The 15,997-nt window shown below is 40.9% G+C and overlaps 1 protein-coding gene across 1 annotated transcript in view; it reads left to right on the forward strand.

Annotated features, from left to right (window-relative positions):
- Positions 1-15,997, forward strand: part of GPR156 (G protein-coupled receptor 156) — a 78,472-nt gene that overhangs the window by 44,886 nt on the left and 17,589 nt on the right. Inside the window, exons 3-7 of the mRNA XM_040251203.1 lie at positions 3,247-3,382; positions 3,633-3,743; positions 7,917-8,042; positions 9,321-9,416; positions 11,932-12,168. Coding sequence (XP_040107137.1) covers positions 3,247-3,382; positions 3,633-3,743; positions 7,917-8,042; positions 9,321-9,416; positions 11,932-12,168 — 706 coding nt within the window. The remainder of the gene's footprint in view (positions 1-3,246; positions 3,383-3,632; positions 3,744-7,916; positions 8,043-9,320; positions 9,417-11,931; positions 12,169-15,997) is intronic.

A 15,997-nucleotide genomic window follows, 5' to 3' on the forward strand; every position in this document is an offset into this window, starting at 1 on the left:
GAAGACTCTTGAGAGTTTCTTGGACTCCAAGGAGATCCAACCAGTCCATTCTAAAGGAGATCAGTCCTGGATGTTCATTGAAAGGACTGATGTTGAAGCTGAAACTCCAATACTTTGGCCACCTGATGCAAAGAGCTGACTCATTTGAAAAGACCCTGATGCTGGGAAAGATTGAGGGCAGGAGGAGAAGGGGACAACAGAGGATGAGATGGTTGGATGGCATCACCGACTCAATGGACATGGGTTTGGGTAGACTCCAGCAGTTGGTGATGGACAGGGAGGCCTAGCGTGCTGTGATTCATGGGGTTGCAAAGAGTCGGACACGACTGAGCGACTGAACTGAACTGAACTGAAATACACACACACACACACACACACACATACACACACATATATGTATTACACATATTTGTTCTCAGATTCTTTTCCCTGATAGGTTATTGTAAAATACTGAATGTAGTTCTCTATGCTATACAATAGGTCATTGTTGGTTATTTATTTTATATATGCATGTGTGTGTGTGCTCAAATCACTTCAGTCCTGTCCAGCTCTTTGCGATCCTATGGACTGTAGCCTGCTAAGCTCCTCTGTCTATGGGATTCTCCAGACAAAAATGCTGGAGTGGGTTTCCATTCCCTCCTCCAGGGGATCGTCCTGATCCAGGGATCAATCCCGTGTCTCCTGCGTCTCCTTCACTGCAGGCAGATTCTTTACTGCTGAGCCACCTGGGAAGCCCATTTTATATATAATGGCAACCCACTCCCCTGTTCTTGCCCGGAGAATCCCAGGGATGACGGAGCCTGGTAGGCTGCCGTCTATGGTCTATGGGGTCACACAGAGTCGGACACGACTGAAGTGACTTAGCAGTAGCAGCAGGTGTATCTATATTAATCTTAAACTCCTAATTTATCCCTCCCTCCCTTCCCTTTTGGTAACCATAAGATTGTTTTATACGTCTATGGGTCTATTTCTGTTTTATATCTAAGTGAATTTGCATCATTTTTAATTAGATTCCACATATAAGTGATATCTTCTGATATTTGTCTTTCTCTGTCTGGTTTATTTGACTTAGATAATTTAGGTCCAGCCATGTTGCTGCAAATGGCATTATTTCATTTTTTTTATGACTGATTAATATTCCATTGTATATACATACCACATCTTCTTTATAGATTCAGCTATCAGTGGACATTTAGGTTGTTTCCATGTCTTGGCTATTATAAATAGTGCTGCAGTGAGCATTAGGATGCATATATGTTTTCAAATTATGGTTTTCGTCAGGTATATGCCCAGGAGTTGGATTGCTGGCTCATATGGCAATTCTATTTTTCTATTCTTTAAGGAACTTCCACACTATTCTTTCTCCATATTTCTGCACTAGTTTACATTCCCATCAATGGTGTAGGAGGGTTCCTTTTTCTCCATTTCCTGTCCAGAATTTATTATTTGTAGACTTTTTGATGATGGCGACTCTGACTAGTGTCAGGTGATAATTCATTGTAGTTTTGATTTGCATCACTCTAATAATTAGCAGTGTTGAGCATCTTTTCATGTGCCTTTTGATCATCCCTCTGTCTTCTCTGGAAAAAATGTCTATTTAGGTCTTCTGCCCATTTTCTGAGTGGGTGTTTTTTTGTTATTGAGCTTTGTAAACTGTTGTATATTTTGGAGACTAATCTCTTGTCAGTTATACCATTTGCAAATATTTTCTCCCATTCTGTATTGTCTTTTTTGTTTTGTTTATGGTTTCCTTTGTTGTGAAAAACCTTTTTAGTTTAATTAGATCCAGTTTGTTTATTTTTCTTTTTCTTTTCATCACTGTAAAAGATGAATCCCAAAAGATATTGCTACAGTTTATATCAGAGTATTCTGACTGTTTTCCTCTAGGAGTTTTATGGTATCTGGTTTTACATTTAGGTCTTTAATCCATTTTGAGTTTAATATTGTGTATGGTGTTATAGAATGTTCTAATTTCATCCTTTTACATGTAGCTGTCCAATTTTCCCAGTACCACACTTTGAAGAGACTGTGTTTTTTCTGTTGTATATTCTTGCTTCCTTTGAGCCTGTGCTCTGCAACAAGAGAAGCCACCATAAGGAGAAGCCTAAGCATGGCAACTAAGAGTAACCCCTACTCACTGCAACTAGAGAAAATCCATGCAAAGCAACAAAAAACCAGCACAGACAAAAATAAATAAATACAAATTTTTAAAAAAGAAATGTATTAATTACTTTTGTATCCTGTAACTTTACCAAATTCATTGATGAGCTCTAGTAGTTTGCTGGTAGCATCTTTAGGATTTTCTGTGTGGAGTATAATGTTATGTACAAATAGTGACAGTTTTACTTCTTTTCCAGCTTGGATTCATTTTATTTCTTTTTCTTCTCTGATTGCTGTGGCTAGGACTGCCAAAGCATTGTTGAATAAAAGGAGTAAGAGTGACCATCCTTGTCTGATTTTAGAGAAAATGCTTTCAGCTTTTCACCACTGAGTATAATGTTAGCTGTGGGTTTGTCATATATGACCTTTATTTTGTTGAGGTAGGTTCCCTCAATGCCCACTTTTTGGAGCGTTTTATCATAAATGGATGATGAGTTTTGTCAAAAGCTTTTTCTGCAGCTATTAAGATGATCATATGGTTTTTATTCTTCAGTTTGTTAATGTGTATGGATTTGCAGATATTGAAAAATCTTCACACTCCTTGGATAAGTTCCACTTGATCATGGTGTATGATCCTTTTAATGTGTTGTTGGATTTGATTTGCTAGTATTTTATTAAGGATTTTTGTACCTATGTTTATCAGTGATATTGGCCTGTAGTTTTCTATTTTTTATGGTATCTTTGTCCGTTTTTTTCTAATAGTTTACCTTACAGCTCACTTTTAAAGGTTCCAAACTGTATCTCCTTAGATATCTACCTGCTGGTTATTTATTCACTAGGCTGCATAGAGCAGTCTCTTAGCAACCATAAACTTTAGGGAAAAATTCTAACTCTTCTGTGATACCACCTGTTTGGGGGAAGTTGGCCTTCTTTTAAGACTTGGAGTTATATAAGCAAGAAATGCCAGAATGTAGTTCTTTCTGAAAATAAATTTAAATATATCATAACAATTTTTCACAGGGTTGTAAAGTAGTCTTCTCTATGACCTTTTACTCTGAGATTGGAGATTTTGCTGGCAGGGAAACTTTGTACACTCCCAGGACAAATGTCATGACTGTAGGTGTCTTTTTTCGTGGTTTCCCATAGGATTGTGAAGATGTCCAGTCCCAATCTGAACATTGTGACCTTATTGGGCAGTTGTCTGACTTATAGTAGTGCTTACCTCTTTGGGATTCACAATCAAGGTGCTTTAGTGGGAAGTTCAATGGAAACTCTCATTCAGGTAGGTGAATCTTCAATTTTATTTTGAATATCATGCAAGTTTTGATAATTTTTAAAATCATCTGCTCCTGTGGGTGCTGGTTACCTTTATCCTTGGTGTGGGCTCTTTAGGCGAACCCTGGAACCCTGAGTCAGTGAGGTCCACTTTCTGCACCAGGTCCTCTGTGGACTGAAGCTTTGCAGATCAGAATGTATGGAGAACCACAAAGCTTTCTCTCATGCCTCTTTCTTCTGTCCCTTTCCATGTATAGATAAGACTCTCCATGTTGTGCATTGGAACCTCCTTGGTGTTTGGCCCCATTCTTGGGAAGAGCTGGCGACTCTACAAGGTGTTTACCCAGAGGGTTCCGGACAAGAGAGTGGTAAGTAGGTAGCAAGTACACATTGCTTGATCACAGACAGTAGCTCCATTATTGATTAAAAGCTAGAGAAACTTGTACCAAATTACTGAGTCTGGCTCTTTTATGATGATCTGAAGTTCCTGCCCCTTACTTCAAACCTTGGAGTCATGTGGCCTCATAAATTCCAAAGCTGGAAAGCTGTTTGTCAGTGCTATTGGGAGACAGGTCTTTTAAACAAAAGTTCTGCTTCATATGCATCCCAGGCCCGGGTACTACTCTGGGGGATGTGTGAACTGGCCCTTATCTGGCACCAGCCTGAAGGAGAGCAAAATGCCCAGAAGGGCTATTGCTTGGCACAGGTGTTAGCTGAAAAGTGGGCAGAGGCATAGCGATTACAGAGAAGCTATAGCAAGTAAGCAATTATTCCCGTCTTTGGCGCTCAGTTCTTTTCCATACAAGAAGGCCATGCTCTGTACTAAGAAGGATGGGCCCGAAACAACGAGCAAGGAAGAACATATCAACCCTAGCAGCTATGCCGCAGACAGATTACCTATGTGTCCCTGAAATCAGGTGTCATCCTAACCACGTTCCCTCAGTGTATCATGTTTCCTGATGGAGCTGCCCAAACCTCAAAGGCTGATCATCAAACTCTTAGTCTATATCGATCCTGTCCAGATCCAACATATTACTCAGCTGGAGTTTACTTCTCTGGCCTGACAAGATTTTCTTTTAGCAAATCTTTTGTGGTGAATATTTATCAAAAACTCTGCTGTGAATAACCATACCTATGAGAAACATTGCCTAAAGAACAGTAAGCTCATCCATGCCTCTAGAACACTAATTCCTTTTTTAAAAAATAGCTTTGTTGTTGTTATTCAGTTGCTAAGTCGTATCCGACACTTTCAACACCATGGACTGTAGCTTCCAGGCTTCCGGGTCCTTCACTGTCTCCTGGAGTTTGCTTAAACTCATGTCCATTGGATGGTGATACCATCCAACCATCTCATCCCCTATCACCACTTTCTCCTCCTGCCTTCAATCTTTCCCAGCATCAAGGTCTTTTACAGTGAGTCAGGTCTTCACATCTGGTGATAAATAACTTTATTTATGCAATGAACCGCATATGTTTAAAGTATATGATTTGATATATTTTGACGTGTATACACTATGAAACGTGACTTATAATCTGCAAGTCTCCTCATACACCCTTGTCATCTTCCTCTCTTGTCGAATTCTTATATCCCCTATTCCTGTACCCAGGGATTCCTGTACCCAACCATTGACCTGCTTTCTGTCACTGTAGATTAGTTTGAATTTTCCAGAATTTTTATTTAAGTGGAATTATACAGTGTATAGTTTTATCTTTCTTCTACTTGACCTAATTATTTTGAGATTCATTTATGTTGTTACTTGCAACAGTGGTTCTTTCCTTATTATTGCTGAGTAATTTTTCAGTGTGTAGATATAACTGCAGTTGGTTTATCCATTTACCTATTGGTAGGTGTTTGGATTTATTTCCAGTTTGGGGCTATTAAAAATAAAACTTCTATGAACATTTGTATATGAATCTTTGTGCAGATATATCTTAATTTCATTTCTGTTGGTTAAAAACCTAAGCACAATTGGCAGCCTGGACGGGAGGGAAGTTTGGTGGAGAACAGATACACGAACACGTATGACTGAGTCCCTTTGATGTCCACTTGAAACTATCAAACTATTTATATCAAATCTTGAGTCAGGGAGTATTAGTTCTCCCTCTGTTGTTTTGGCTAATCTGGGTTCTTTGAATTTCCATATAATTTTTTTTTTAATTTTATTTTTACTTTATTTTACTTTACAATACTGTATTGGTTTTGCCATACATTGACATGAATCCACCACAGGGGTATACAAGCTCCCAATCCTGAATCCCCCTCCAACCTCACACCCCATATCATTGAATTTCCATATCAATTTTTGAATCACTTTGCCAATTTTTGCAGATTTCAGCAGAGATTTTGATTGAGATTGTATTGAATTTATAGATAAAATTTTGGAGAACTGACTTCTTAACAATGTTGTATCTTTTAACCCACAAACACAATATATTTCTTCCTTTATTTAGGTCTTTTCTAATTTCTCTCAGCAATTTTTTTGCAGCTTTCAGGGAAGGTCTTTCATATCTTTTGTCAAATTTATTTCTAAGTATTTTATATTTTTGTGATATTATACATGTTACTATTTTTCATTTCACTTTTGCTAATATAGATACTATTAATACAATTGATTTTTTAAGCTGATCTTACCCGCTGCAGTCTTGCTAAATTACTTATTAGTTCTAGTAGCTTTTGTGTCGATTCTATCATATTTTCTGCATAGATGACCATATCTTATATTAAAGACGTTTACTTTCCAATCTCTATGATGGCACTGATTAGAAACACTAGTACAGTGTTTAATAAAAGTCCCTTGAGTTGTTCTTGATCATATTGGGGAAACATTCATCTTAGTCAAAACAAATGTTAATTTTGTTTTATCATAATGTTAGCTTTATGTTAGATGTTAGCTGTAGTTTTGTTATAATGCCCTTTATCTAATGGGGAAGTTCTCCTCAATTCCTATTTTATTGAGTTTCTATAAAGAATTAATGTTGGATTTTGTCAAATGTGTTTTTTGTATCTATTAACCATATGGTTTTTTCTTTGCTCAAATGGTGAATTATATTAAATAATTTTAGGATCTCAAACCAATCTTGCATCCCTGAAACAAGCTCCACTTGGTCATTATGTATTATCCTTTTACATTGTTAGATTCAGTTTCATAAAATTCTATTTATAATATTTATATTCATTTGTAAAGATATGTTGCTCTGTAGCTTTCTTTTCTTATAAAATCTTCACCTGATTTTGGTAAGAGTATTTGTAGAATAAATTGGAGAGTATTCCCTCCAATTCAATTTCTGGAAGAGTTTGTGTATATTATATAATTGGCATTTACTTATAGCATAAGTATTTTACAGTGGTATGCTTCCATTTCCCCATCTTCCAATCTTTGTGTTGTTTTTACTTTCACATATGTTACAAGCCCCACACAATTGTTATTAATTTTTGTTTAAACAATCCATTACATTTTAAGGATATTTAAATAATAAATATCAGTCATATATTTTTCTATGAAGTTAACATTTCCAGAGCTCTTGATTCCCTTGTATAGATACCTATACTCATCTGATATTTTTTCCTTTTGCTTCAAAGTTATCTCACATTCTCATTCAGGTGTGCTAATGCTGAATTCTTTCAGCTTTTATCTGAAAAAGTCTTTATTTCACCTTTGTTTTTGAAAGATACTTTTTCTGAGTATAAGATTCTGGGTTGAATTTTTTTTTTCTTGAGTACTTTTGAAGATTTCCACTGTTTTCTCACTTGACCTTGTGTCTGATGAGAAATCTGATGTCTTCCTTATTTTTTTCTTCTAAACATGCTGTGTCATTTTTTACTGGTTGATTTGAAATTTTTCTCCTTATCACTAGTTTGGAGCATTTTAATTCAGCAACTGATTCAATTTTTTTATAAACACCATGAATCATGTAACTAGTTGTGCTTCCTTCTTTTCATTGGTTGTCAAAAATGCAGAATTGCGTTTCTGCCCCAGTTCTTGAATGCTATGTGCTCTCCTCACCAGAGCATTTGTTATAATTCTCCTTATTATCTATTTTCCCTAATATTTTTCATCCTATTGCTATATACATTTTAAAATTTTTATTTTTCTAACAACAAAAATAACACAGTCTCTTTGTATTAAATCAAATGATTCACATATGTTTGAGGGAAATGCTAGTAGTCTCTCCTCCACCACCATCATCTCTCAATCTGACCCTCCATGTTAATGGTTGTTCATAGTTTTATATGAAAGTTTCCACATCTCTCTATGTGCTTGTATAAACATATTTAGAAATAATACTGTATTTATTTTATAATATCCCTTGAATCTTTTGTAGGAAAGTCAGGATATGGAAAGGGCAAAGAAATGAAAACGATGATATGAACATAGAATCACTGAGTACGTTTCACGTCTGTATCATCTTTGATGGCTGGCTTTGAAGTCCATTTGGAAGATTAACCCAGGAGCCTTTAGCTCAGAGCACATAGAACACTCTAGACTCCATGTTGTGTAGCCAGTGAGCAAAGGAAAGTTATGACCTTAACTCTTTTGCAGATAATCAAAGACCTGCAGCTTCTGGGGTTGGTGGCAGCCCTGGTGATAGCTGATGTGTTCCTGCTCATGACTTGGGTGCTGACTGATCCCATCCAGTGTCTCCAGATTCTCAGTGTCAGTATGACGGTGAGAGACCCAACCCCTGGAGAATCTAGTTCCCGAACTGGAGGGACTGGCTTCTGTGAGTACACAGAGGTCATTCTCCCAGGATCATTCACTGTGTGGACATCCTCCCAACAAGAAGATAAATGACCCCAAGAGGATGGCAAGTCGGGAGCTGTGGCTGCCCTGAGCACCTGCCCCTTGTCTGCAGGGCCTGCTGCTACTCCCGCTACTCCTCCCACCCCAAGTGTTCTGTGGCATCTGCTGAGATGCCAGCACACAGGAATCTGCCTGGCAGTTAACTCCACTTCCACATTATCAATAAGGAGAACTTACAGAGTTGCCTTACCCAATTGTTGAAAGGTAAAGGATTCTGAAGTGTTCTTTGGAGTCAGTCAACCCTGGTTCAAATCCCAGCTCTCACCACTTACCAGCCATGTGACCTTGGGAAAGTTATTTAACCTCTCTAAGTCTCTATTTCCTCATAAGTAAAATGGAGATAATAATACTAATACTACCTATTTCATAGGGCTGTGATGAAGATTAAGTGAAACAGTACAGGTAAAGAATTCAGCTGTGCTCAGAACATAGGGTTAAATTAATAGGAAGCATTATGTCTCCAGCCTCACAAAGGGGCTGAGGAATACAGTGGGATCTTGATGTGCAGATTCAATATTGAAGTTTCAACTATTAACAAATAGCAGGAGTAGGACATGAAATATTTGTAATTTTTCTGCACTGATTTGAATCACTGTGGTAGTAAAGCACGTAAGAGGAGTGAGCCCTCCTGGCCCCAAGCATCCACATGTCAGTCCAACTTGGTTGTCTTTTCCTCTAATTCATAGTTACTCATTTAGATTCTAATGGAGTCACCTAAGTTAGTTTTGCAATGGCACCCCACTCCAGTACTCTCGCCTGGAGAATCCCATGGATGGAGGAGCCTGGTAGGCTACAGTCCATGGGATCGCTAAGAGTCGGACACGACTGAGCGACTTCACTTTCACTTTTCACTTTCATGCATTGAAGAAGGAAATGGCAACCCACTCCAGTGTTCTTGCCTGGAGAATCCCAGGGACAGAGGAGCCTGTTGGGCTGCCGTCTATGGGGTCGCACAGAGTCGGACACGACTGACGCGACTTAGCAGCAGCAGCAAGTTCGTTTTTACATATTAAAAGAGCTGTAGAGGAGTTCACAATCTAGAATGTGTACAAAGATCGGCTGTGTATGTGTGTTCCAGAATGTGTACAAAGATCGGCTATATAATTGTGGGTGCACTCAGTCTTGACCCTATGTCCTTCCTAGGTGACAGGGAGAGATGTGTCCTGCTCTCTGACCAGCACACACTTCTGTGCTTCCCGGTACTCTGACGTCTGGATTGCTCTCATTTTGGGATGCAAGGTTGGTAACCTTATCTCCTTAGGATGCTATCTCTGTGTTACCATAAGTGGATATAAAGAGGAATTACAGGAGTTAATGAGGGGATTCCTGCAAAGTCTGACTCAGTCCCTTCCTCGCTGACCCTGAACCTCATTTAACCTCTTTGAGCCTTGGTTCTCTCATATGTAAAACGAGGATGATGTACCATCATCTCAGAATGGTTGAGTTTTGAAAGGGTTGATGCATGTTGAGTTTTCAACCACTCCTGGCCCATAGTAAGAGCTTAATAAATGAGTAGATGTTTTATTATTATTCTTCCACTGCCCCCGCCAACCCCCAACGGTTCTGAAAGCACAGTGCCTCTCTCGTTCTTCAAGACCCTGTGCAAGAGCACATCCTCCCTGGCACAGAAACTCAGTGCTTCCCCCATAGCAACTCCCTCTGTGACTCAACTTGATTTATTTCTCCAATGTCTTTTATGTAATCCCATTTCCATTTTATTTTACTGCAATATATTTCTATAGGACAAAGAAAGAAAGGAGAAAGAGGAAGCTGACTAAGCCAGGACCCCATGGGCTCCCTGGTCGACAAGCAGTTTTGGTGGAGGACCACAAATCTGCACATTAAATCCCCCAACCCCCAACCTGAGCCTGCCAACTGCCCCCTACCCCACACTCCTCAGCAGTGAGAGCGAATGACACAATTATTGGATGTGAGTCACTCAAACACGAGTCCTGCACATATAGATGCTTTATTCATATCTCAGTATTTTTTTGTCAAGAATTTTAATAGAGTTAAAACATTTTAATAAAATCAGATTGAACATTTCAAAACCATGGAGTTAATTTTACTCATCTTTGATTAAATTGCTAATGCTATAACTCTGCCAAATGCCACCTGATAGTGTCAGTTATCCAGAAGTCAGGCCTTACTGGCCTGCTGACTGGTGTGTCCTCTAGTCATTGAAGATCTCAGGGTGGCCACGACTGGGCTTCCGGCCCCCTTTGGACACTGAGCATTTTGGGCAACCAGATGACATCTCTACTGAGCTGACTCATTCACAGCAGGCACAGCCAGTCCTCCAAGCAGTTGTCTTAGGGCCATCCCTACAGATGGAGGTGGTCAGATTGTGTGATTTCAGGGTCGCTGGCAGGTAGCCTGCTGATACCTGACCTTACTTTGATTATTAATTCTCCCTCTAAATCCCCATCATCCCCACCCACTTCCTCCCTCATGGCATCTTCACATTCTATATCATAAAACATGGATATTTGGGAACTTCCCTGGCAGTCTGGTGGTTAAGACTCTGAGCTCCCAATGTAGGGGGCATGAATTCAATCCGTGGTCAGGGAAGTAAGATTCTGCATGCCTCATGGCATGGCCAAAAAACAAAAATAATATAACAACAAGAAAAACATGGGTATTTGTGTGCTTGCCTTGAATCTCCCAACCACACTGAACTTCTCAAAAGCTAGAACCATGACTTCCACTTGGCAACACCATTTCCCTCCCTACAGCTACCCCTAGCATGGGGCTTTGCCCCTAATCAAACAAATCTATATGTTGACTCTATATTACATATTATTGAATCTTTATGTCATATATTATTGATTAAAGCTTTGATTTCTATTTAAATGTAGCTCCTTCTAGGAGGAGCAGCACTTTAAGAAGCTGTGAACCATTTTCTGTGTAGTACAAATGAGAAATCTGAGAGCAGGTTTACATTCATGACAAAGAAGAAAGAGTAGGGCCCTGGGCTCCTGGGGGCGGGGCAGGGAATGTCACAAAGAGGGTGAAGGGTATAGATGAGGCTGTTGCTGCCTGTGCCTGTCTCCCGGTCCTGTCCAGGTCCCAGCCAGCCTTTGTTCTCTTCTTTTTTTCACTCTCCATCTCCCATAAACACCCACTGGCACAGAGCTGCTAGTAGCCTATAGAGATCCTTTGTGTAAATCAGAAAAAGGCATCCCTCTGGGCAGATGCAGTCTTGCAGGTGCAGGGCTTGGCAAGCAGATGGTGCCTTTGGGAAAATTAGAAAAAAGAGCCCCTTCCTTTGGTGCTGCCTCTGCCATGGCACATGCTTGACAAGTGGACCTGGAGGCTAGTTCAGCCTCTGCACGCCTCTCAGCTCCATGCAGTGCAAAACCACACAGTGGATGCAGCATGGTGCACCCACTGCCCTCCCAGTGCCTGGCAGCTGGTTCTGTGGGGCTCCTACCCACCTGTACCACCCTGTCTTATACCTCATCCTGGAAGAGTCCTGTCTGATAGTTGACTTGCTGACCTCCAATAAACTAATTCTTAGAGAAGGAGAGGAAAATGAAATTTATTAAGCACCAAGAGGTAGTGGTGGCGCTATTAAGCACTCTAAGAATAGTCCCTCGTGTTATCTTAGTCAGTTCTCCTCATAGCAATGCTTTAAGGTAGTTATTATTATTCCTTTTTTACAGGTGAGGAAATCGGTCCCAATCCTATAGCTGTTTGGCCCCAAGCCTGGTATTTCACGTCTCTGAACCTCTGAACTTCTGTCTATCTCCAGGGTCTGCTGCTGCTATATGGGGCCTACCTGGCTGGCCTGACTGACCACGTCAGCTCTCCTCCTGTAAATCAGTCTTTAACCATCATGGTTGGGGTCAACCTCGTGGTATTGGCTGCTGGGCTGCTTTTTGTGGTCACCAGATACTTGTACTCCTGGCCCAACCTGGTCTTCGGACTCACGTCTGGAGGTATCTTTGTTTGCACAACCACAATCAACTGCTTCATCTTCATTCCCCAGGTATGCTTTAGGGAGAATTTGGAGGACCAGTTCACCCCATCATTCCAGAGACTTCACTGGGCTTGATGGATTGTTTACTTTGTTTCCTAGTGAGAGTTTTTAGATGCTTTTGATTAGAGAGTCAGACGGAAAGTGGGATCCTAGTGAGCTGGCTCCCTTTGTTCTTCCCTCCCCAGTGGGCAAGAAGGGCGAACCAAGGTAGCCAAGCAGTGGCACCATTTCCATGTGAGGGGCTGCCTCGCTGACTTGCTTTTCTACCCACCCTCCAGGCCACTTCATGCAGCCCCAGTGCTCCCTTCATCTTTACCACTGAGCCAAGCTAATGCCACCCTCCCTTCATCTTGATGATGTCATTTCTTATACTAGCTTGGAAATGAGGAACCTTTCCTTCTTTCCTGTTTGCAATTGCACATTCACAAAGAAAAGCACATTTGGATCTTTATGCAATTTAAAATGCTTTTTCTTTCATTTTATTAGAGGAAAATACAGAACATTCCTTTTCTTTTTACAGTAAGGAAAAATAAAAACTAAATTAAAAATGTGTTTCTTATTATGAGGATTAAGAAAAAAATCAAACAAGGGAGGAAGATAGAAGGAGAAATATCCAGAGGGCAAAGAGAAAGAAAAGGAGGCAGAGAGAGAAAGATGAAGGAATCCATAGGCTGTGAAAGGAAAGTGATGTTAAATTACTCACATTATGCCCCAGGGTACCACTGAGCCATGTTCATCCACGTCAGTGAACTTGGCATTAGGTACTTTTCCTGTGTCCCTTCTGGTTCTCTTTATCTTCCTCCTGAGGCCTCCTTCATCCCACAACTCCTTCAGGATCCCATCCTGATGCCCTTTGCAGCTTCCAGTTGTCCATGAATGACTTCTCCATGAGGGAGCTAACCGTTAATGAAAGTGTTGGCTGATGCAGGGTTACAATGTATTTATAAAAGAGAAGCATGCACTTTGAGACATGATAATGTGAAACAGGCAGAGGCCCTTTGCTCTTCTTCCCTTTCATAAATTCTCATTAAAATACTCTAGAGAATAAACAAATACAGAAAAATCTGTAGCAGTAGCACTAAAAATCAAGGATGGGCATTGCTTTCAAGCAAGAAACTGGACGAACTTTTGCTGAATCTTAATGTTATCAGAACTAGACTGAAGGAACCTATTGAGACCTGGGTCTTATTTGTCTGGGATGTAGCAGAAAAGGGCTATGAAAAGCCAGGGCTGTTCCTCCTTGTGACATGGGTAAAAGAGTGGGGAGACTTTTAGAAAGCCTATCCCTTAGGCCCTCAGGTCAACATTGTTGATCGGTAAGCCATCCATCCATCGCCAAACCCTTTCTTCCTTGATCACCTCTACTCAATAGGCTGAAAGAGCTAAACAATTACTTTGCCAGCCTCCCTTATAGCTAGGTGTGCCCATGCAACACAGTTTTGAACACTAAAGATTTTCTGGGAGGTTTCTGAGAAAGCTTTTGCTTTCCTAAAAAAGCTATGGGTGTTGAGGCATTACCTCTCTTGTGCCTTCTTCCTACCTTGAATGTTTGTGATGCTTGGTGCTATGGCAGCCATCTGGTGATAATGAGGGAAAAGCCAAGAGAATGTATTAGTATACCAGAAAACTATAGCTCTCCCCGTGTAAGACTGTAAGGGAGAAAGAATCTATGAAGAGATTCTGCAGTTCACAAAAAGAGGACCACAAATTTCTGAAGATTTAGAGAAGCTGCCTTCCTCTGAAGTAAAATAGAAAGCTTTTAGAGGGTATCTGATTAGTCTTGTCAGTAAGATTCAAAGAATATTGTCTATCTTTGACAAAGCAAACCATCATGAAAAGGACATAATCTTAGATCATGAAATAGTAAATAAGAATGAAAAGGATTGTGTTAAAAGCCCCACTAGAAGCACTGAATAGGCAATAGGGCATGGCAAAATAATGAATTAGTGGCTTAACTTAAGGAAACAAAAAACAAGGGCACAGGAGAAAAATGAGAGACTAGATAAGAAAATATGGAGAGCAGATCTAGAAATATGATTTAGAGCTAATAGGAGTCTCTGAAAGAGAACAAGATAATTTAGAGCAGAAGTAATCACCAGGGAACTATTAGAGAAAAGCCTTCCTGTTCTAAAACAAAACCTCTATCTGAAAACTGAGTGAATCAGTAACCTCCCTAATGAGGCCCTACTTAGGTTTCTCTCTTCACACTCGCCTCTGCTCCTCTTGCATCCTAAGCCTCAGACACAGATTTCCACCTTCCTTGGTGTTTAAATCTTCAACCTGTAGGAACACAGTGGTATGGAGGTGCACTTCAATCTCATACACAGACATAAAAATGTAGGATGAAGTTCAGCTTGGAATCGGACTTCCAGGTTTAAACTAAGAACAAGCGCTTGATTTGTTGAAGTGGGAGTGGAAATGGATTTATTGGGGCAGGTGAACCAGAGCCGGGCAGATGGACCGTGTTGGCCTTTCTCTTTCCTTCTCTATCTCAGTCCTTCTCACTGTCTTGAGCTTCCTTTCTCATACTCTATCTTTTCTACTTTCTCTCTCATGCTTTTTCCTCCTCTTGAACTGAGCATGATCTGAAACTAGAAAATACATTTTATAGTCTATTGTATTTTAGGTTTAGGACGTAAATTGTTTCTCAGAATACAAAAGTAATGAGGTTTTTCGGGATTTTTCTGTGCCCTGAATTGATCTTCCCCTCTGACTTGGTGGGGGCTTCCCTGATAGCTCAGTTGGTAAGGAATCTGCTTGCAATGCAGGAGACCCCGGTTTGATTCCTGGGTTGGGAAGATCCACTGGAGAAGGGATAGGCTACCCACTCCAGTATTCTTGGGCTTCCCTTGTGGCTCAGCTGCTAAAGAATCCGCCTGCAATGAGGGAGACCTGGGTTCGATCCCTGGGTTGGGAAGATCCCCTGGAGAAGGGAAAGGCTACCCACTCCAGTATTCTGGTCTAGAGAATTCCATGAACTGTATAGTCCATGGGGTCACAAAGAGTCGGACACGACTGAGTGACTTTCACTTCACTTCACTTCACTTCTGACTTGGTGGCCTTTGCTTGAAGATTCTACCTGTGAGACCTGAGACTGGATACTCCCAGGACCGTAGGATGGCTGAGCAAATTTGAAATGTTCAAGGAGAGCCATGTGGGAGGCGGAGGGAGGGAGTAGGAAAGCTTCCTCCTTGCTCCTGAGTCTTGAGCCTGGACTGTGGTGGGATATATACCAGATGCAGACTGTGAACCAGGCAAATCAAAATGATTGGCCTGGAAGAAATACCCCATAAAAGTAACTCAAAGTGCCATGAGGGTGCAACTCAGGGACTCTCCCTCTGAGTCTGCCTGTGTCTCTATCCACATGTACTGTACTCTTTTTCCCTTAATAAATACTTCACTACTTTCTGTCTTTGTGGAAGTTCTTTTCTGCAAAGCTGAAGGGCCAGGGCCCTTGTCACTGACCGCTGATCTAGTGGCTAGGATCTGGTGCTTCACCACTGCAGTCCAGCCTCAGTCTCTGGCTGGGAGCCCAAGCTCTGCTCCAAGCCGTTGCAGGCCGAGGCCACCTGAGATCAGAATTTATGAGGGCAGAGGCACAGGCTCCTCAAGGGCAGATAGGTGGTGCTAGAAAGCTGAATGACGTGACTGAAGAGGCAAGTGGACCAAGTAGCATTCTCCACAGGCCCTCAGGAAATGCCTGAGTGTTTATGCCAAACGCTGAGGTCATCACCAGCGGTAAGCCAGTCTCTGCTTTTGTGACTTAAACGTGACCCATCCTTCCAACCACCCCTGTCCCCTCCCTCCATCTTTTGAGAGGCAGGCGGGTCCTGAGATA

The sequence above is a fragment of the Oryx dammah genome, unplaced genomic scaffold, assembly GCF_014754425.2.
Source record: "Oryx dammah isolate SB20612 unplaced genomic scaffold, SCBI_Odam_1.1 HiC_scaffold_2, whole genome shotgun sequence".
NCBI classification, from domain to species: domain Eukaryota; kingdom Metazoa; phylum Chordata; class Mammalia; order Artiodactyla; family Bovidae; genus Oryx; species Oryx dammah.